Consider the following 22,922-nt stretch of genomic DNA (forward strand, 5'->3'; position numbering starts at 1 on the left):
CAGAGACAACTCTTTAATGAGTCAGAGTATGTTCCAGGCTTCGGAGTTTTAAAACTCCCCAGGTGGTTCTGACTTGCAGAGAGCCTCCATTCACCTGCTCAACACTCACTCAGATGCAGGCTCAACCGCCCAGAGGTTCCCCCTGGCCCTCCCCTCCTCCAGCACTTCTGTTCTTCATGTATCTCCATCACAAAACAACTTCCAATGTTTTATCTGTTTGCTTATTCATTCTTTGCAGTGCTGGGCTTCGTGCACATTCAGTGCTGGGCAAGTGTTCTACCACCTAAGCTACACCCTCATCTCCCCAGTGATTCGTCTTTGTACGTTCTTAGTGCCTATATTATGATACTAAAATATTTATTTAAAAATAATAAAGTCACTTTGTATCACTGTATAACCTGTCTTCCAATGGCATCCCATAGAAACCTTGACTTTAGCCCATGTTATAGGTTCTTCTGTCTTCCCTGAATTCTCAAAACAAAATTATACTGGGAACCGAATCTCCTTTGCCCAGATTGCTAACCAGTTTGTTTTGGCAGGAGCCAAGGCAGCCAAGTAAACGAGGTTTTTTTCCTGATGTCTTGTTCCCTTCATCATTGCTTTCTAGTGGTCAATGAAAAAGTCCTTAGATTTGATGTTGAGGGTCTCCTGACACCTGAAGAAGGCTTAGCTTCAGGTCTTCAGGATGAAGCAATGGGCCCACCCTACTTTCTGGGCACCTGTGCACGGTGGCAGGGTGCTTACAAGATTTATGAAAGAGGAACTAAATGTGTCAGAGATGGGTGTATTTAGGTTTGGAGAGAGCAGGAACGAGGGCGATGAGGTACACAGGAGGGAAGCTTGGCAGCCCAGCCTGCCTCTCTCAGCTCTTCCCAGCCTCAGATCCCCATCAGAATACCCAGCTTGATTTAGTTAATGAACCAAATGAATCCAACGGTCACTAAGGCCCACATCTCAAAGCTTAAGGCTGGGATAATAAGACAGGAGTAGTAAAGAACTGGAGACAGGTATGTGGCCATGAAAATGAAGTAAACATGGGGTGGGGATGGATCCACTTCTCTGCTTTTATTTCAGGACTTTAAGAAGCTTGGGTCCGTGGCCTTCAGGGGGAGCTTGGAATCTGGACTGAGGAGATACCCATGATTAGAAGACAGCTCTAGCCAACAACTTCCTACTGGTAGTTACAAATGAAAGGAAAATGTCACAGAGTACAGTCACAATCCTGTTCCTTCCACTGTGGCACCACACAAGTCACCAACACCTTGAGGGAAACAGGGGATAGCACCCATTTCTGAGTCTGCCTTGAGTCTCCGGCTGTTGAATCCCCCTCTGTGTCTCCTCCCAAGTTACCACTCTTACATTTCTGGTCCAGGGGGTGCTGGAGCAAAACCTATAGATAAGCAGGACCAGGGCCTGGGGCCCAGTCCTCTATGCCAACCACTGCCCCATGGGGTGTCTGGATCAGCTTCTCCAGGAGGGTGAAGCAAGAGGATTCAATTCTATTCTAAGTTCTTCTTGGCATTGGTGACCTTGGGGAAGGGCGAGGGCAGCTCTTGCCTTGGCTTCCCCCCTCTGTGAGAGCTTCCCACCAGTGAGAGTCCTCTTTTGATCTGTCCAGCCACACAGCTGGACTTTAAGACTGAGCTTGGCATGCAGAAGCCTAGAAGCTGCAAAAAGCCATCGCACATACCAACATCCTGAGGGGGTAAAAGAAAGAAAATAAGGTCCAGAGGTTCTGCTGGCTCACCCAACGTCACACAACTGACTGGCAGCCACGGGAATCAAACTCAGCTCTCCCCTACCATCAGCCACAAATACTGAATACCTAGTTTGGACTTCAAGAGGCTCCTTGAATCCTACCTATGGAAGATGAAAACAACCCCAAGTCCAGGAACAGCATAAAGAAGAAGGTCCTCTTGGGAATCACATTGCACCCTTCTGGAGGCCTGCCTCCCATCCTTCATTACAGTGTTGGTTCAAACTAGCATCAAGGAGCTCTCAAAGCCTGAGTTTCCAGACTTGAGGCTTGAGATCTGGTGCCAGCATCCAAGACAACTATTCCCATGGGACAGAACTAGTACTAAAGATGGCTGAAGCAGAAGTGAACTTATAAGGCAGATTTTACAGAAGGAGACCCCAGTGTCATTAGGTCTAAAGCCAATGGAAGTAGTTATTCAATAATCTTTCATTTGGAGTCAGCCATGCTGGTGGAGATAAGGGTGGAGATAAATGAGACTCTTAAATATAAAGACTTCTCCAAGACACTCTTCCCCTGAAGTGTCCAGCATGGTTAGGACAATGCAAAGAAAAGTACCATAAGTATAAAATATGCCTTCTGGGATTCAGGTAGTGCACACACAGTTTTGTAGCCAAAGACAGAGCCCTACCTGGACACCTCACTAGCTTACTCAAACCCTGTGGCTTGGAGAGCCTCCATCCCCATTTACTTGGTCTGGGGAACTAAAGGGAATATTTGTTCTGGTTTGGATCATTTTCTCCCTTACTCTTCTCCACCCTTCTCTTGTTGTTTGGCTGTGAGGTGCTAAGAAGCAGCCAAAGTACACCAGCAAAGGGATAGAATGGAAAACTTCAGGAGTAGAGACCGCAGGCAAGGCTAGGGTTGGCAACATCTTAGCTGGGGCAAGCAAGAGAAAGCAAAGGGCTGGCCTCTCTGCATTTGGTGTTCATCTCCCACATCGGCAAGCAGGGCTGCTTCACAAACCTCCTGAGGCCTAGGATTTTTTTTTAAAAAGATATATTTTATTTTGAATTATACGTGGATGTGCATATCTATGTGCAGTTACATGCACATGATGTGCAGGTGCTCTCAAAACCCAGAAGAGGCCATGGCTTCCCCTGGAGCTGGAGTTATAGGCAGTTGTGAATCACCTGCTGGGAATGGACTCAGGCTATCTGCAAGAGCAGCACATGCTCCTAACCATTGGGCCATCTCTCCAGTCCACCCAGGTGTACCAAATCAGACCCTCGGCAATCTATTTTTCAAAGCTTTCAGACAGATGTGAAGACTACCAATTCACCATACACATGAATATTGAAGGATGCTAATCTGACCCTTGATTTCATGTCACCATCACCATCACCCTACAGGGTCAACAAGAGAGAGACCAGCACATTTTCCTTGAAAGGATTAGAATCCAAAGAGTGGAAGAGACCTGCCTGACTTAAATAGTTATAGGTCTCCTAGCCTTGTGTGTATGGTAGAGGCTAACAGAGGAAGCCAACTTTGGAGTTAGATCCACAGGTCCTGCTGCAAACACACTTCCCAGCACCGTTAGCTGTCTAATGATTTATTTCCTACTTCATATGATCGTAGTCGCTTGAGTGGCAGAGCAGGGGTTAAACCTGTGCTCAAAGCCCCAGAGACTTTGTGTTCTTTACTTAGTCATTGAAGTTGAGCCAGGGCTGCACACCTAGACAGGACAGAACAGACCTTGTCATATGCCTCCACTGGTCTCGTCTGACGTACCCCTGCAACTTGGCACTGAGCCTCAGGAATCTAAGTAGAGCCCCCATCTCAGAAGAGGGCAAAGACTCCACTTTGCAATGATGTCAGGTTGCACATTCGTCTGTAGCTTCGTGGAACGGCGACAAGGCAGCTCTGACTCTCTACGGACAGTCTCAGTCATTTTTCGAAGAAGCCACTGTGGCAGCGGTGAAAGCCCTGGGGAAGAATCTATTGGCTAAATACACGGTATTGTTGTCTCCTCAACAGCTTCCTGGAGGCTTATCTGACTTCAGACCCAGGCAGCTGCTGTGTACACTCACAGAGGGACACCCACAGGGAGCGGAGAAGCACAGTGGTCACAGAGTAAGTGACACTTCCAGCATCCAGTCTCACGTCCCACTGAAAGCAGCTCGTCCAGCCCAAGAACTCTGGAGAGCCACCGGAAGCCCGGGCTCCACAGGGGGTTTAGAACACCCCCCACACCATTTATTTGAGATGTAGAGGCAATGAGTCCCTCAGAAGGGGCTGGGCAAGGGGGAGCAGCAACTTTACAAAAGCAGGGAGCATGTGCCACCTGCAACGCCCTCACCCCTGTGATCATCTTATAGACATCAGTGGTCATCGGTTTTACTCCAAGTCTCATTTTTGGAACAAAAAGGATGACTTCTTCAGAGAAAGGGGTTTACTAAGAAACAAGAGGAGCTCTGGGATGGCTCTTGAGAGTGTGTTCTTGGGGTAATGGGGCACATGAAAGCTGATTGTAACTATAAAATCTGTGGTCTGATGTCAGCTGGAAGAGTTGTCCCTCTCCTGAGATTTCTGATTTCACTCTTAATAGGGAAAGGGCCTGAGATGCCCAGAAAGTTATTTTCCACCTACAGAGGAGATTTCTGGGAAACACACACACACACACACACTCTCTCTCTCTCTCTCTCTCTCTCACACACACACACACACACATACATGCATGCTCACACTCACACATTCATGCACATGCCCATATGCACACACATGCAATCTCACACAGGCATACATATACGTTCTCACATATGCATGCTCACACACATGCACATATGTGCACAGACACACGGGCACTCACACTCTCACACATGCATGCTCACATTCATGCATACACACATAGGCACACATACACATGCACACATACACATGCACTCACTCACACACACATACAGTGGGGTAAAAAACTGAAGTGTGACAAAAAGAAATGATGGAAACCTTCCTCTTGACTATATTTTGAAATATTTGGAAATGTTATCTTACTAGGTTGTCCCTGAAACAGGGAGATACACTGGATGACCTTGCAAAATTTCTTGCATCTAAGGATTAAGAAAAAAAGCCAATGATGGTCTCAAGGATTCCAATGAAAGGATTAAGGGACTGGACCCAGATACAGGGCCCAGAACCTGTCATCCTTGCCCTGGCCACTAGGGGTCTCTGCAGATCCATAGCCTCAGACTGGCTCCCCAACCCCTCCTAGATGGCTTCTGCCAAGACTTACTTGCTTGGCCTGAGGGGGAGAGCACTTCAGTGTCCACTTTCACTGGAGAGCTTGTCCCACCTTTCTAGGCATGGGCATGGACAGTCCTGACCCTTCCATACTTCCTATCACCTCACACAGAGCACACAGAAAGGTTCCCTCTTGTGCAGATGTCTGTTGTCTTAGCTTGGGAATTGGTTTTTGAGGAAAAGAAGGCTGGCTCTTCCTTTGACACTGTGCCTAGCGCACGTTGGAGTGCGGGCTAGATGCTTCATAGATCTGTGGTCCGGCTGGGCTGTAGGCATGTCTCGGTGGTTGAGGAGGTCACCTCTGTCCCCAGACACCCTTTCTGGAAGAGTCCCATTGTTCTATCACAGCCAGAGTCCAGCCTTAGACCGAGGAGGAGAAGCAAGGAAGTCACGCACACATAAACAAACCATCTAATCCTGTCCTGTTCCACCCCAGCTGGGGGCTTTGGCCTCAAGGGAAAGGGAGTCCAGGCCTGTGGGGACAAGCAGCAGCTGCTGCTCTTAAGGAACATTCCTTCCCGGAAGGAGCACCGAGTGGGGCTCTCAGGTTTCACCCGCCCAGCAAGAACTACACACTCTGAGGCCCAACCGAAGCCACAGCTCTACTGCTGTGGCCGAGTCGGGCAGCACAAATCCACTTCTTGCCTCCTTGGTCTGGGGTGTTGCTTTCCTGTCTAAGTGGTGATACTCCCGATGTCCCCACCTCATCTGGAAAGCCACAGGTCACATCCTCAAGAGGATCAAGCATGGGGCCAGAAATCCTAGGGCCTTGGCAGGAGTGACTGGATCGTACTGCCTTCCACCTCCCGGGTAACTTTGGAAAAGCAGAGCTGCGTGTCAGAGAGAAGCCTACCCTTGTGAGGGAGAGATGGGCCATCGGTGCCTTCCACAGGCTGCTGGGGTGTCCCGGAGCTAAGAGCTGGTTACTTATGGGCTACTAAGCCCAGCATATGAGGATTGTGCTTGCTCCATACTTCCTTCCCCCTCTTCCGGTCAGTCACCAAATCCAAATTCAAGCTTCACAGTCACCCATTATGTCACCTCTAGCCTCTGTGTCCCTGGGTTACAGTCATTGCGTGCCTAACCTGGGGCGGGAAACCTTGTTCTCCTTTGTGTGTAACTATATTATAAGAACATAGGTTCTACAGTAACCATACATACTTTCGCCACTTAGTGTGTAGTGTTGGGTCAGTCTCATTTTTTTTTCTCCTTCCTTGGGCATCAAAAGGAAATGTAAAGTCCATCTGAAGCCTTGTGAGGGATAAATTAAATGTCATACATAGACACTTTTTTTGGTGTACACTATGTTTGTGACAGGAAGAGCTCATTCCGTGCTGCAGGGGCTCCTTTCTTGCCAGTTTATGTTGTAGCCATAAAAGCCCGATTAATTCGCCCTGCAATGTGTCTCTAGCACTGACCCTCTTGCATATATCCCTATTTCTCCTTAAAATAACCAGCAGTTGGCTATAATAGTCAACATCAAAATATATCTCCTCAGGGCTGGAAAAAGATGGCTTAGTGGTTCAGAGTTCAACCTGTTCTTCCAGAAGACCTAGGTTCGATTTCCAGTGCCCACAGGTAGCCCTCAACTACCTAGAACTCCAGATCCAGGGCATCTGACAACGTCTTCTGGCCTCTGTGAGTGCTGTGCACATGGGATGCACAGGCATCCATGCAGGCAAAACTCCCTATCACACAAAATAATTTTTTAAAAGGATAAACATTTTAAATATCCCTCCCATTAATTTAGTCTCAAGATGTACCATCATTTCCATTTCAGGGTCAGAGACTGTGTCATATCCGCCTTTATGTCCTCAGAGCATAGCAGGTTCCATGAATCTTTGAGTGAATATATGATGCATGAATGAATGGCTCTCTGTCCTCTGCTCTCCAGGGATCCTAAAACGCTATTCCCTAGTCTCTTCTCGGACTTCTTTCTGCCCTGGGAACACTTACCTCTAAAGATGCCAATGGACCACTAACTCTCCCAAGCCTCCCTGAAAGGCTACCTCCCCCAGGAAGCCTGGCCAATGAATCTGCAGCTTCTTCTGCTACGACGGGCAAAATCTTCCATCCTGAGATTTGTTCAATGTGTTTGGGGGCAGAAATGGACCTGGCCATGAGCCCTGTGCTGGCTGGGCCTCAGGCCTGGCTCTCTGTTGGGAAAGAAGGATGATCTCAAGCCACACACAGCGTGCTCAGCCCAAGACCCCTTCGTCCAGGCCCCTCCTCTCCCCTTTCCTGTCTTTCTCAGCAGTCCAGGTCTGAGTATCATCCTGTCAGAATTCATCCGAGACTCATAGCTCACTCCTCTAGAATTAGGAGCTCCCCGTGAAATATCCACCTGGCTTCTCCCAGGACCCAAGACAGTAAACAGCCCCCAGATGACTGACAGTGCAATGAGACTACATCTTGGTCCCTGTACTAGAGCGGACTCTAAATTTCCATGGAGACAGAGGGATGATTTTCAGATCAAATTAGCCCTGAAGTGAGGCAAGAATTGGGTTCTCTCTAGTGGTATGGTTTAGTTAGTGCTCTCAAAGGACGGGAGAACCCAGAGCTGAGTCTAGAGTGTAGTGGTGGGGAAGTTACCTCTGCAGCATGCCTGGGTGCAACACGCTGTTTTGGGGCAAGACAGGATAGATTCCTGGGGATGTGGAAACATCTAAGTGTGCTGTGCCAGTCGAAGCACTTGAGTACTGCCCACCCCAGCCCTCCACCCTCTGTGTGGTAAAAACACATCCCCACCTTGGTTTTACCCACTCAGAGAAAACTGACAAATAGAAATGGAAGATCAAGCTGGGAATAGGCCAAATCCCACAGAGTGAGCGGAAGGCACAACCTAGTGTCTGGGAATAGGCTGTCAATTGGAAAACAAAAATGTCTCCTCCTTTGCCACACTAGGCATTGTAAACAGCACTCAGGGAAAGCCATGAGCCAGCAGTTTACAACAAAGCTGGCAGGCAGCTGGGATGGTAAGCTAGAGGATCGTGTTCCGGGCGCAGCACCCCTCCTTAGGTCACACTAGCACTTGGGGTAGCTATTTCAGGCTGGAGGAGATTAAGGTTGGAGCATGACAAATGAGCGAGCACACGCACACAGGCACGCATGCACACACACACACACACACACACACACACACACGTGCTCACGCGCACACACGCATACACATGCATGCACACAGTCACCCATTACTCAGTTTCCTCTCCCAATGGTGGATCCTAAGATTGTCACCGATATTAACTAAGCCTCTTGTCCTAGTCCTTAGGATGGTGAGGAACTCTTTCCTAAATGACTGCAGGCAAGACCCCACCCATACTGTTCAATGACAGTAGGGCAATGCCTAGAAAGTCCTAGTCACCATCATCGCCTTCATACCCAGACCGTGCACAAGCTCACGCTCATTTAGGTGGCAAATCCTCCAAGCTGGAGCACCTCCCCTTACCTCCACCTGGTGTGAAAAGTCACCGATCACACCCTCAGGATGCCATTTATTTCTTCACTCCATTCACGATCTTGGTCTCATCATGGCCACTGTCCCTCCTCCTCCTTTCTTTCCACCCCAGCCTCACATTTCCTGCTTTTGCCTGACAGGGTCTTTCTGTGTCTTTCTCTTAACTGCTCCTTTCTGACAATCCTTCAGCCTCCCCCTGCCTCCCTCCTGAATGATGCTACCATCTCTTTCTCCTTCTCTTAGTTCTTTTATTTCCTCCTCTTCCTCCTCCTCTCTTCCTGCATGCCCCTGAGCACCCCCACCCCCACTCCATGTTACTTCTTTCAACCAATGCCCATTGGCCCTGGATCTTTCAGAAGACATCGCAGTCACAGCTGGCACCACGAGGCAACAATATTGAAGGGATGGATCTATTTCAAGAGGATATTAGCGAGTGGAAGCATGGGTAGCTGTTTTTAGATATGCTACAAAGTGATTTGGTGGTTTCAAATATATAAAATGCTGTGTCAATGCAAACAACATGTGCTTTCTAGGACTGGAAAGTAAGATACACAATTTCTCATCTAACGTCCTATGCAACATTTGCTGCCTCAATGATTAGCCATCAGCTAAGAGAAGGAAGGACTACTATAGAAGGGGGTCAGAGGGACCTCTGTAGGAGAGCAGCATTGACACTGCCCCTGGGAAAAGACTGGCTTGGTTTTGTAGAGAAGAGGGGTTCGATATGGAGACATGTTTCCTCAACATGAAAGCGTGGAAAAATGGTTGTGCTCCCTGGAGCAGTGTAGCTCAGAAATGGAAGCGGAGGCTAGACCTATGAGGTCTTGAATGCTAGGCAAGCGAACGTGAAAGTCCTGATGGCAATTGGGTCTTCAGGAGGACAAATCCAGTAGCAGCAATGTAACTGGAGCACAGGTGTGGAGCAGGACTGAGGGATGGCCGGGGGAGACAGGTGGGAAGGAGGCAGCAAGCAGAGGAAGTGACAGGAACAAATAGGAATATCTCACTATGTGTTTTTCCTGCAATCGTCCCCACCTCTAACCTACCCCTCCCCGCCTTTTTTGTATCTTTGTTTTCTCCCAACTGCCTGAGTTTCTCTTTCTGAGATCAGAGCCTTTCTGCAAAGGCTACCCTAGGGCCAACCTCACTCTCGGGCAGGGATCTGACGTTGTCTCCTTCCTCAAAGCTCAGAGGCACCGGGCCAGCAAGCCCGAGAGGTCTGGCTTTTGCAGTTCTAACACCTGAATCACCCGGAGCCTACGTTCTTTCCCCTCACAAACTCCACTTCCCTGCAAACCCCTGCTTGCTTCAGCATTGCTTGTCAGCCTCACACAGACCTCCAGCCCTGAGGGGCCACAGTGGTTGTTGAGCTTCCAGCCCCTCCCTCCTTCCCTTTCCGCCCCGCTACCTTGGTACACACCCCCTAACTCGAGAGCTCAAGGTAGAGTCGGAGGGCCCAGGAGGGGAAATCCAGGGCCTCTCCAAGGACCTGATTATTTCCAAAGACTTGTGCTAATTTTCTGATATGATCCTCACATCTCTGTGAGGCACTAAATCCTCATTACTTTTCCTGACCGATGCATTCTAATTAGATCAACACTTTAAAAAAAATTCACAATAGCCACAGGATGGCTTTCCATCTCATTAACTCCTCACTTATTATTTTCATGAAAATTACTGATAAAAATGTGCATCTCCATTTGGTGAGGCCTCGCAGCCTCCTCAGCTCCTATCTTACATCTCTCCCGTCACCGGGGCTGCGCAGCGTCACCATGGTAACCCACAATAATAGAAACTAATAAATTACAAACGAGATGCTCGTTGAGCAATTATTGTCCTCTTTTATGCAAGTTTCTTGCTAATTTTGATCATAAGGGAAAGTACAATAAGACTCTGAAGGAATGAGTCTATTTCAAGAGAATATTAGCAAGCAGAAGCCAAGGCTGCTGTTTTTAGATCTATAATAAAGTGATTTGGTGATTTTAAGCAATATAAGGAGGAAATAAACTTCTTGCCCCGTGTCCTATGTCATTCTTAGCATCAAGCCCCACAGAGAGCCCAGCGAGCTGGAAAGGGTGCAATACTGAGTGTACCTGTGAAGGTGTGTGTGTGGGGGGGTCCACAATGTGCAAACTCTGTCCCTCCCCTCCCCTCTGCCAACCTGAGTCCTTATATAACTAAAATGAATGGCACAGCCTTTCAGGTAACCTTCACAGTAGCCCCCATTGCTCACCCTTAGAAAGTTAACCTGTATCCCTTATGATCAAAATTAGCAAGACAAAGGCTACTGGGAGCCTCCCGGGGGCATCTGTGCATGTTTTCTGGATCTCAGGAACTTGCTGAGAGGGAAACATGCTGTGAGCTTGTAGTCTATGTAGATGTCAGCAAGTGCAGCGCATAGAATAATCAGGTAGCCTTTCCAGTTTATGGATTTGGAGAACACATTCTGTCCTGGAGAGACACCGTGTACAACAGGCACCATTTCCTAGGATGAGGGTGCCAGGGGAATCTTGGAAGCGGTTTGGTTGTGAGGTGAATTTCTCAGTGGCCTTGAACCTTAGTGGGGGAGAGGTACCAAGTACACGGGTATAGGATGAGGAGGGAGGAGCAGTCCTGTGGAATCTGTCTTTATCTACCAGGTGGGCAGAATTTGGGGGAAGAACTAGTTTCCCTGGAGCCTTCTTCCAGGACTACCAAGAGCTATTTTAATGCCCGTTGGAGGAGACTGCCAGGAGGGCTATCTATCATCTGAAACTGTCTGCTAGGAAGGTCTCTTTTCTCCTTTACAGACCAGGGCTCACCTACTTACAATGTCTTGAGTAGGGAGCCAGGAATGTTTTGGACTCTGTCTTAGATATGGTCATTTAGGGGATGCTCACATTCTAGCAGGTGGGTGTCGATGTAAAACAGGGGACATGCTGGCTAGGTATGGTGGCTAAGGCAGCAGGATTAAGAGTTTGAGGCCAGGGCTGGAGAGATGGCTCAGCAGTTAAGAGCACCGGACTACTCTTCCAGAGGTCCTGAGTTCAATTCCCAGCAACCACATGGTGGCTCACAACCATCTGTAAGGAGATCTGATGCCCTCTTCTGGTGTATCTGAAGACAGCTACAGTGTACTTATACATAATAAATGAATAAATCTTTAAAAGAGTTTGAGGCCAACCTAAGCTGCCTGCTAAAATCGTGTCATTATCAAACAAGCAAATAAAAAAACAAGTGCCCGTGTTGCCTAAGGGAGAGAGAAAGGCCTCATTGTAAAAGGATCCTATCGTTCAAATTGCTTTGGCCAGGTAACTGAGATCCTTTAGACCTTTCTGCATGCCTGGCCCATCCCTGTGTGTTACCTGTGAGTGAAGGTTTATGGAGGGCTGGTTGGGGGAGTAGGGCCCCCCGAGGTCATTCCTGAGCAGGTTATCGCTGTGCATCTTGGTTTTGAGGCAGGTGATATAACGGTTGCAAAAGTCCTTGCAGAGTTCATTGACTTTTTCCAACTCTAGCAGGTGGATCCTCAGGACCTGGATCGCCTTCACCATCTGGGGAGAGGAAGAGCTATAAGTCCAGGTGTCTCTATCACATCCCCTCCCTGTCAAGCTCCCCCCGCCCCAGGCTCTCAGAGGAGGAAAGCCCATCCTCGCTGGGGCTCTCATCCACATGTCTAAAGTCTCCATATGACTGTTGATTATCCATGGGCTCTAAGCCCTCTGTTAGCACAGCTGTTCTGGAGGCAGCTGTGGTTCTGAGCAGAGCACTGACTTCAGCAGTACAAGTCCAGATTCAAGCTCCAGGTTTACCACAGATTGTTTATGTGGCCTTGGGCAACTAACTTACCTAGGCTTCCCATGCCCGCTTAGTGTCTAATAAATGGGAACGTTAGACCCTCCCCAACAACTTTACAGGTTTGCTGAGGGACCACGGGGAAGGACCTCGGCACACTCTAAAGCATGAAGTCCTAAGCAAACACAAGGAAGACAGAGGTCAGAGTTTCTTGGAAACGTCCCAGAGGTCAGACATGATCTATTCTTAAATTTATATTCTGTGTGCTTCATGTGATATGGGCTGCCTTACTCTGATGATACCTGCTGATGGATCAAGTAATCCAGTACGACTTAGCCCGGCATGGGGTAGCAACTGTCTGTCTGTTTTCCATGCCCTTACTGCACAAGGACCTCTTTAAACCGGCATCCCTGACCCTAACATGGCTTGAAGCTGCTTCGAATTTGGAGCACTCTCCTTAGCTGTCGCTATTTTTTTTTTTCTTTTTTTCGGGGCTGGGGACTGAACCCAGGGTCTTGCACTTGCTAGGCAAGCGCTCTACCACTGAGCTAAATTCCCAACCCCGTTATCGTTTTTTAAAATTGGGGTTTGTTTCATTTGTGTTATTTCATCAAGTTTTAAGACAGGGGTTTATGTAGCCCAGGCTAGTCTCCAACTCAATATGTAGCTGAGGATGACCTTCAACTCATCATCCTCTTGCATCTACCTCTTAGGCACCAGGGTTACAGGCATGTACCACCAAACTCACTTTTCTCTTGTTGCCATAAGAGAAAATATATGGAAAGTATGGAAAATGCAGGATGCAAAAAAACAATAATCTTTATCCAATTACCCTAAAAGTATGTTTTAAGCTTCTCTCCCTCTCTCTCTCTCTCTCTCTCTCTCTCTCTCTCTCTCTCTCTGTGTGTGTGTGTGTGTGTGTGTGTGTGTGTGTGTGTGCGCGCGCGCCAAGGTGCTTATGCGGAGGTCAGGTCAGGGGATAACTTGTGGGAGTCAGGTCTCCTCTTCCACTATGTGGCTCACAGGATCGAACTCAAGGTTGGCAGCAAGTGCTTTGACCTGTGCAGCCATCTGGCTGACCTACATGCATGTACTTTAACCAATCTCCAGGAGACTTACACATACAATTTTGCTGTCTGGTTTCCCCTTAGCTCATCAAGTATGCTTTTCTAAGCGCCAGAAGTGCTTTCTCTTTCTTTCTTCTGGACCGAGAGCTGTAAGAAGGCAGGGGTGACATCTAATTGGCTCATAGCATTACCTTATTTACATAGAATAAATATTGAATGGATGAGAATTATTTTCAATTGTCACATATGAGTCCATATGTATGCTTTATTTAACTAGTTTCCTGTTGCTGGCCACTTATAGTACATTCAAATGTTCAGTTTTATTTAGAAAAAAGTTACACAAGGAGGCTAGAGGACAAAGTGGATCTAACTCAAGGGTAGAACATTCACTTAAGCATTTATTAGGCATTTGGTATGGTCTACACACACACACACACACACACACACTCACTCACTCACACACAAACTCACACAGACTCACACACACTCACACACATTCACTCACACACACACTCACACACAAACTCACACAGACTCACACACACTCACACACATTCACTCACACACACACTCACTCACACACACACCACACACTCACACACACACATTCACATACACCACACACTCACACCACACACTCACACACACACACAATTTTGTCATGTGTGTAGCTCTTATTTCTGCATTAGTTCCTTAGTACAATTTCCCAAGAGTGATGGGGGAGTCCACACACATTGTTATGGATTGTGACAAATAAATTGTTCTTTAACAGGGGATCGTTCAAACGGTGCAGGAATAACCAGACATCCACGAACAAGCAAACGCAAACCCCTAAACCTTAATTTGAACTCCCCACCTAATCAAAGATGAATTCAAATGGAGTAGGGACCTAAATATAAGACAAAAAAACCCTTGTAGCACTTTTAGATAAAAGGAAAAAAAAAACAGCCATGATAGTACATGCCTTTAATCCCACCACTGAGAGACAGAAGCAGGAGAACTTCTGAGTTCAAGACCAGTTTGGTCTACAGAGAAAGTTTCAAGATAGCCAGGGATACAAGAACAATCCTGTTTTGACAAACAAAATAAAAAAGAGAGAGGAAGAGACAGAGAGAGACAGAGAGAGAAAGAGAAGAGAGAGAGACAGAGAGAGAGACAGAGAGAGAAGAAAATCTTGGCATATAAGGTTTAGCAAAGAAATCTTACACTTGATACTGAAACCATAATCTAGAAATAGAAAATGATTTGCTTGCTAAAATTAAAGATATTTGTTCTTAAAGAAGAAACTGCCAGGCATGGAGATGCATGTCTTTTATCCCCACACTCTGGAGGCCAAGGCAGGCTGACAGAACTCACAGAAGTGAGTTCAAGACCAGCCTGATTTACACAGTGAGTTCCTGGATGACCAGGGATACATACAGAGATCCTGTATGAAAACAAACAAACAAAGAAAAACAAAACCCAAATAATCTGCAGTGACAAAGAAGATCCTGTGAAGAAGATGAAAAGACTGTGGACTGGCAGCAAATACTGGCAGACCACATATCTGACAAAAGTCTCGTGCCTACGCTATATAAAGAGCTCCTAAAACTAAATGGTAGAATAACGAGCAACCCAATTAGAACAAGGGCAAAAGACGTGATCAGACCTTTTACTGCAGAGCGTATACAGATGGCAAATCAGCACATTGAAAGACGTTCAATGTCATTAGCCATTAGGGAGATGCCAATAGAAACCACAGCGAGAAATCTCTGCACCCACACATGCACACTTACAGTTAGAAATGGATGACACCAAATGCTGGCAGAACAACTGGGCTCTGGATCACTGTGCGTTGCTGGTGGGACTTAAATGCCAGCATAGTCACTGCAAACAGTGTGACAGTTCCTTATAGAAGTAAGCGTGTTTGCTGGGTGTTGTGCACGCTTTAACGTCAGTTGAGAGGCAGATGCAGGCAGATCCCTGTGAGTTCAAGGCCAGCCTGGGCTATCTACTGAGTTTTAGGACAGCCAATGCTACACAGTGAGAACCTGCTTCGAAAACAAGCAAACAAAACAAAACAAACAAAACACCCAAACTATCCTACGACCCAGCAGCTTGTGGGTATTTATTCCAGAGAAATAAAAACGTAGGTTCCCTCTCTCCCTCTTCCCCCTCTCCCCCCCCCCCTCTCTCTCTCTCACACACACACACACACTCTCTCTCTCTCTCCTATACACGAGCGGCTAGCTGTCCATGGTAGGTTTATATCAAGTGGCCTTAAACTGGAAACAGATGGATTGCATGAAGTCACTATGGTATATCCATGTCACAGACCACAACTCGGCAATACAACAGACTGAACTATTAATAACTCAACAACTTGGATGAATCACAGGGAATTATGCTATGAGAGAAAAACCAGTCTTAAAGGGATATACACACTAACAGCACAGTGCCATTTACAGGACATCCTTAAAATGACAAAGCTTTAGAGACAGAACAGATTAGTGATTGGTGGGATAGAGTGAAGAAAAGAGGGAAGACCTTACTCTCTCCCTTGACCGTAACATGTTTACATGAATCCAAACGTAACAAATCCACCCAGAACATAACACACATGTATGTACATGCAAGTGAGTGCAGGGAAAAATAGACAACATCTGGGTGAGATTGGTAGGTTGTTCCTGCCTGTGAAATTGTGCTCTGTTATGTAAGAAGGGAATCTGGAGCCCTCAGACTCATTCTTACAATTGCATGTAAATTTATAATTATAGCAAAATAGGATAAAACTGTAGAAGGGGTTGCTGCCTGTCCACATCTGTGTGTACGTTGACTTGGGCAGTGTGTGGGGGATTCTAGTGTCAACCTCCCAGCTTTTGGTAGCCTCACGATGCCTAGGGACAAGCTCGGACAATACGAAATGAAACAAGGGGGCGGAGGTGGCAGCTCAGGTGGTAAAGCGCTCGTTGAAGCTCGTTGGATGGGTTCGATTGCCAGGTCACATTGAAAAAGCTGAGTGTGGTGTTTAAGGTTTCCTTGTAATAAAAGTCAGTGATAAGGAGCAGAGACAGAAGACCCCCTCGGATGGCTGCCCAACTAGACTGGCTGGATTGGAAAGCTTCAGGACAATAAGACGCCTTTGTCTCAAAATGTAAGATGTCTGCATGACACCTGAGGTTGTCTTCTGGACTCCATATGCATGTACACCTATGTACACATGAATACACTCTCTCCCCCTCCCCTTCCCCTCCCTCCCTCTCCCCCCTTCTCTCTTCCTGTCCCCTTCCCTCCCCTTCCCCCCTCCCTCCCTCCCTCCCTCTTTTTCTTTCTCTTTCTCCTCCTCCCTCTCCCCCTCCCTCTCCTCTTCTCTCTCCTCTCTCCTCTCTCCTCTCTCCTCTCTCTCTCTCTCTCTCTCTCTCTCTGAAGTACCAAATCAGAATTAGGGGGTCACAGACAGAAGCTTTACACAGGGCTCTGTCACTAGGTCCCATCCTACGGATGCCACTTCCATGAAGCTGGGACAGACAAACAAGGAGCAAGTGGTGATATTAATATAAGTACTTTGAACTGAAAGGAACTTGAGAAAGACTTGTTCTTGCCTACATTTTCTGCAAGACTTCAGCCCGGAAGGCCTTGACTCGTGTCTATTAGAATAATCAGCATATTATGAGGTGCATGGCAGACATTTGTGGGTGGATCGGCAGAACAATGGAGTACTTCTTACTGTATGTCTGGCTCTGGGTTAAGCCCGTTCTATGCTCTGCCTTATTTATTCCTGACAACCTCCTCTGCAGACAAGTCCTCTTACTGCTCACATTTTATAGTTGAAGAAAATGAAGTCCACAGGCATTTTTTCATCCCAAGGTCACACAGCAGGCGGGCAATATGAAGCCTCATGGCCTTATATCTGAGACCGAATTGATTTGCCCTTCTATGGTATCTCAGGAGTCAGGTAGGATAAAAACAATGGTAGCATAAAGGGCATGTGGTTTGGGGTAAGTGGAGGCCTGCCAGGTGAGGGGAGTATGCAGACACACTAGGACCTGTGTGGCAGCCATCTTCCAGGCCGTGCCTGCCACCGGGAGACGACCTCATTGTCTCGGACTGTCTCTTATGTTCTTTTAATGTGCTGATTAAGAAGTTCTTCCTTACACAGTACTCGAATCTCTCTTGCTTTATGTAAAGGGCTTGCTCAGCCTTTTGTAGCACCAAGGACACCTAGTACCTCCATCAACATGACTCTCTTCTTTTAATTTTATCTGTGCACTGGATAGGTTGTCTGATTTGAATCAATTGCTCGATTGTTTTTGTCGAAACAAAACCAATTCTATTATTATTTTTTTTCATTCTTCCCTCTCCCTTCCCATCTCTCATTCCTTTTCTCCCTCCTTCCTGATTTTTCTTTCCCTCTTTCTCTCATCTTTCATTAGCAAGACTATCCTATCCCGCTTAACTTTTGGAGGAGGGAGTGCAGGGTGTAGAACGAGGGTCTCTCACATGGTAGACAAATGATCTATCACTGAGTGGTGTCTCTGGCCATATTCTGCTTTTAAAAGTCAACATTTTAAAGTAGTCTTACGAATGAACACACACATATGCATGCATGTATAAGTAAATACATACATCACACCTCCTCCCAAACATGGCCCCTATTCACTAAGTATATGACCAATATGTATTTATTACACTAAATGCAAAGCTACAGCTAAACTGAGCAAAATAAAACCCAAATATATATTGTCATATACATATAATATATACTATACTCCCAGAATTCTTAGCTCAAGTGTAATACACGCACAGTGTGTTTTAACTAGTTCTGCTGTGCAGGGGCCAAAGGCAGCCACATCCTGGGGTCTGATAAAGCACAGATGAAGGATTACTATTTTATGGGCTATAAGAATTGGTTTAAAGATTTAAGAAGGCAGAGTAAATCATGATGGTACTCTGAGGCAATGAATATGTAGGACCTCTTCAATATTAGAGAAATAGATGTGCAATGCTGTGCACGAGGGTGGGGAGGGGGACTATATCCAGGCCGAAAGCCGGTGGAGTTCGGTGCCATGCAAACTGGAGGTGAGGCCAGACCCACTGCTTGCTCTCCTTGTGGCAGTGAACAGGTTCAGGACTTTTTTTCTTTTCTGAGCCTCAGTCTCCTGGTTTGTAAAACAGAGATAGGGAACCTTTTCTAATCCACAGGATTTTGTTAAGGGCCAACAGATAATAATGTGAATGTACTTTGTAAATCATGAAAAGCCAAATATGTGTGTGTGTGTGTGTGTGTGTGTGTGTGTGTCAGTGTGAGGGGTTGAACATGTGAGTGCAGATGCCCACAGAGACCAAAAGAGGGTGCTGGATCCCCTGGAACTGGAATTACAGGTGTCTGAGCTGCCCAGTGTCGGTGCTGGGAACCAAACTCAAGTTCTCCAGAAGAGCAGTGAATGGTCCTAACTGCTGAGCCATCTCTCCAGCCAGAATGCCACTAATTGAATACCACCACCATATATAACGAGTGTGTCCTTAATTCTCATTCCCCAGGTTTTAGCTCGCCAGCTTCTCTCTCCCCATTCTGTTTTGAAATAAAGAGTCTGCCTTCTTCAAAAGGTGGCCCTTTCAAAATAGCCAATCAAATGTCGTCTCACATTGAAGTACCCAAGGCAGGGACACCTTATCTCCTAAAAAAAGCTGCATGCTGTGATGGCCTGAACTTATTGTTACCTGGGCATTTTAGAGATGTGGCTTAATCCTTATCTATGGGTTTATGATGATAATTATATCTACAGTTTAAAATTGTTATGAATACCGAGTAAGATCCTTTTGCAAACATTTCTGGTACATAACCTACGTGTTTAATAAATGTCGAATCCCTGTCCTGACACCCCCACAATGGCCACACACAGCTTCAAGTTCTTTTCTAAATGGCTGCCCCTCTTGTAGGTCTTGCCCTGTTCATTTGATGATGGCGACTCCTTGTCTCTCGGAACATCTGTAAACACAGCAAGTTTACAGTTTGCAAAAGGCTTCTCCCTCCATTATCTTATTTGAGTCTCTTCACCTCAGGGATACAGGCCAGATTATTCATCACTCTGCTAAAGATAAGGGAACAGAAGCTCAGAGATCAGACAGCCTGCTTCATTCCTCGCCTTGGGGGCAAGCTCCTTCCATTTTCTCTTTCTGCAAATTGGGAAGGTAGGTGCTCTTGTAGGGAAGAAGTTTCTAAAGTGTGCGAGCTGACATTTCCTGTGGGTTACTTGGGAGCAGCCAAAGCTAAACCCTAATGAAATTTTTTTCCAGCCAGCACCAGCCTGACCTGGCCAGGTGGGAGTGCAGGGTCGCTAGAATAAAAAGGGGGGACGGGGAAGAAAGGTGAATGTCAGGGGCTGGAGGACTGCCAGACAAGTGGATATTTTATGGAAACTACCACGCATGGCAGTCCAAAGCACAATTTGTGTCAAGGACTGGCACTTTTACTTGGACAGCATCAAAATTTGGGACCAGAAGTCACAGGCTCAACTTCTCCAGTTAGACAACCTTTCTTCAAATCCAGCTATGTAACTTCTTGGGTACAGGATACTTGGTCCTTAATCTCTCTCTCTCTACTCAATGAGTTTAACAGCTCCCTGCTGGGCTTGAATGAGAATCTGAGGAGCTTCTCAAGGAGAAGGCTTTGGAGGCTGAGAGGTTTCTGTCTCTTTGCTTGAGGTCTTGAACAACTTTTAATCTCTGCACCTTCACTTCTTCAGCTATAAAATGAGATAATAGCAACGCTGGTCTTGGGGTGGTTGGAGCTCAGCGGCCAAGTGCTTGCCTAGCACATGCGAGGTTCGCCATTGACCTCCAACAGTGCAAAATAAATAAATAAAAAAAAGGGACTCTCAGTTGTGCCGAGGATTGAAGGAGATGTGGTTAGAAAAGAACTAAAGCAAAACCTGACTCCTCTCCTAGAAATGTGTCAGAGGACTCTCTGAGAGAGAGAGAGAGAGAGAGAGAGAGAGAGAGAGAGAGAGAGAGAGAGAGATATTGAGGGGGGTGGTCTGAGAATTGAAGCAAGTGCCTCCAGCAAAATGGGGATAATATTGTTAATATTAATATTAAGCTTTGTGAGTTTTTAATAAGATAATAGATGCAAATAATTTAGGACAGCACCTGGAACCTGTAAGTGGTCCATAAATGTTAATTATCATCATCATTGATATTCTTATTTCTTTTGCTGTTTCTGGAGTCTGAGGTTTTTCAGCTCCCTTCTAGGCTGGACTGGAGGCTAAGGTGAGTAACTCTCAGATCAGGGTTGGCTGAGGTCTCTGTGGGCCTATAGCTCTGGGCTGGCCCCTTCATGTGACTCCTTACTCCTACCCTCTGGCCTCCAGGCCTGCCTCTTCAGAGTAGGCCCAGGGGCCTGGGAGGCCCCATTTTGGAACTGGCTTTGCGGTCAGGCAGCTATAATCTGTCCCTGGAGCCACACCAGAGTCTCATTAAAACGTGCCCCATAAATGTTAAAAAATTTACACATAAAAAAATTCCATGCATGAAACTGAAACCTTACGTTTTACAGCCTTAGTTTGAAATCTTGCATAATATATAAAACCTTGGCCTTGCACCAGGGGCCCGTAAATCAGACTTTATAAAACAAAAAGCTTTTACCTTTCAAAGGGGTTTGGGGAACTTGCAAATTTTACAAACTTTACCAAGTGCCAGTCAGAGGCTGCTGGGCCCAGGGAGGGTGTCGGATCTGGAGGCCAGCATGGCTTAGGAATTGTAGTAGGTCCCAGAGGGCTCACCAGGGATTCCCGATTAACCACCAGAGAGTAGAAAACTGCCCCCGTGGCACGGAAATGGACCCGAGGACGGTCCTAGTGGGGGGCTCCAAGGAGACATTATTGGTGTCATTCTCTTATGTGCAAGTGAGGGCTTTATTGTCACCAGGGAGAGGTGGAATGCCAAGGGGAGAGGCACAAAACCAGGAGTCAAAGACCAGGTCTCTCTTCTGTGGATGTGAGGGTCGCTGTGTGTAAAAAAAACAAGATGAGAGTGGACACCTTTCTAAGGTTGGGTTTCTAACCCCAATAATTTTGTAATTACGTTTTCCTTCCAGTAGAGACGCTGTGGAGCAGCAAGCGTACAGTATTCCCTCCCTCAGAAATCTCTAACTTGGATCCTCTCTCAGATGTTTGGGGCAGTACTGGGAGAGCTGACTCAGCTGTTTCCATGGAGACTTGTCTGGAAAAGAGGCTCTGGGAGACTGTGAGGAGCACAGGAGGGTGTGACAGGCAAAGAGCTACTGGGAGGGAAGGAAGAACAGTTAGGGGCTCCCCAAAAGGTGGGAGAAATCAGGGGAGGGTCAGAGAGAGTCTGGAGGAGGGTGTTCAGAGAGGACCTTCGGAGGGGCAAAGATTTGGGGGACCCAAGCGCCCTCCTGACAATCCCATCTACGAAAGTCAATATTCAAGGGCAAAGGAAAGCTGCCCTCACACACACATATATAAAAAATAAATCTCTCAATTATCTCAGCTCATTTGCTTGGGGTCCCTCATTTTATGTCCCTGCTTGGCTGCGCAGTATATCTGTCCGGAGAAAGAGTTACAGTCCGTTGGGCTACGTGTGCGGGGTTGTAAAAAATACAGATGCCAAATTAACTGGCTGTGGCACTCGGCAGCTGATTGAGCTGGTAATAACGGGATCTGACCTTTTTCTAATTTCTAATTATGTGCATCTCGGCTGTGCTGGCGACATGATTCTTGTCCTAATGATGGCTCCTGTGCTTAGTCTCCGCATCTCCTCCTTTTGGCAAAGGGGACTGTTGGATTCCCCTGCCCTGCCCTAAACGTTTCAAGCTCCTGACCATATTGTGTCTTTGACAGCCAGGAGGTAAGGCTGGGGATCTAGAACAGTGTGTACCACATTGAGATGAATTTTTCAGATGCGAAGCATTTTTAAGGGCCAAGTCTATGAGCCCTTCCATTAATTTATCACCGTCACATGAGATAGGTATAGTTAGCTGTATAGATGAGGAAACTGAGCACCAAGGGGTTCGGTCATCAAGGTCATACAGAGGATAAATGATGATGCACACATCACATGTGTGCACATGCACAGTTACCGTCTCCCAAGTATGTCCCAACTTTTAGAAAGAGCTGTCTCCTTGCCCCACAGCTGCCTGAGGCTAATTTGAGGCTTTCCTTTCCAAATCGAGGACTCTTCTAATTCCAACTAGCTGAAGAGCAGGGCAGGACTAAGTTAGCCTGGCCCTCCACCAGCTGGAAGACCAGCACAGTGGAATCTTAGAGACTGCGGCCAGGGTTCTCTGCCTGCTAGGGAAGGGGAAGAACCAGGGATGAGCAGAAGTAGACCTGGGAGCTTTCCGTGCTTCCACTAATGTCCTTAGCAGGCCTAAGTACTTCTTCCATGTCTGAATAATCATTGCACTTTTAAATCATCACAATACCACAAACCTCTGGGCCAGCATGGATTCTACTGGGAGCATCTTAGACTTCACAGAGTGCTGCATTGGACAGCAAGAGCAGCAGCAATGTGAGCAATTGTCAGTCCAAAATAATACCAAAGTCATTTATCTGTTCTGTAGATGTACTGAATGTGTGTACATGTGTGTACTCATATGTGTGTGCATGTGTGTGTGTGAGAAAGAACATGTAGT

At 46.8% G+C, this 22,922-nt stretch overlaps 1 protein-coding gene across 23 annotated transcripts in view; it reads right to left on the reverse strand.

Moving 5' to 3' along the window:
* Pknox2 (PBX/knotted 1 homeobox 2) overlaps positions 1–22,922 on the reverse strand; it is a 262,470-nt gene that overhangs the window by 19,578 nt on the left and 219,970 nt on the right. For 22 of the 23 annotated variants that reach the window (XM_039082146.2, XM_039082131.2, XM_039082142.2 and 19 more), the window contains one exon: positions 11,792–11,980. In XM_039082146.2, the coding sequence (XP_038938074.1) occupies positions 11,792–11,980 (189 nt within the window). Of the gene's footprint in view, positions 1–11,791; positions 11,981–13,340; positions 13,418–22,922 lie in introns of those variants that run through there. The other variant, XM_039082148.1, reaches the window with a different exon arrangement.

This window comes from Rattus norvegicus, chromosome 8 (assembly GCF_036323735.1).
Source record: "Rattus norvegicus strain BN/NHsdMcwi chromosome 8, GRCr8, whole genome shotgun sequence".
In the NCBI taxonomy this organism is placed as follows: Eukaryota; Metazoa; Chordata; class Mammalia; order Rodentia; family Muridae; genus Rattus; species Rattus norvegicus.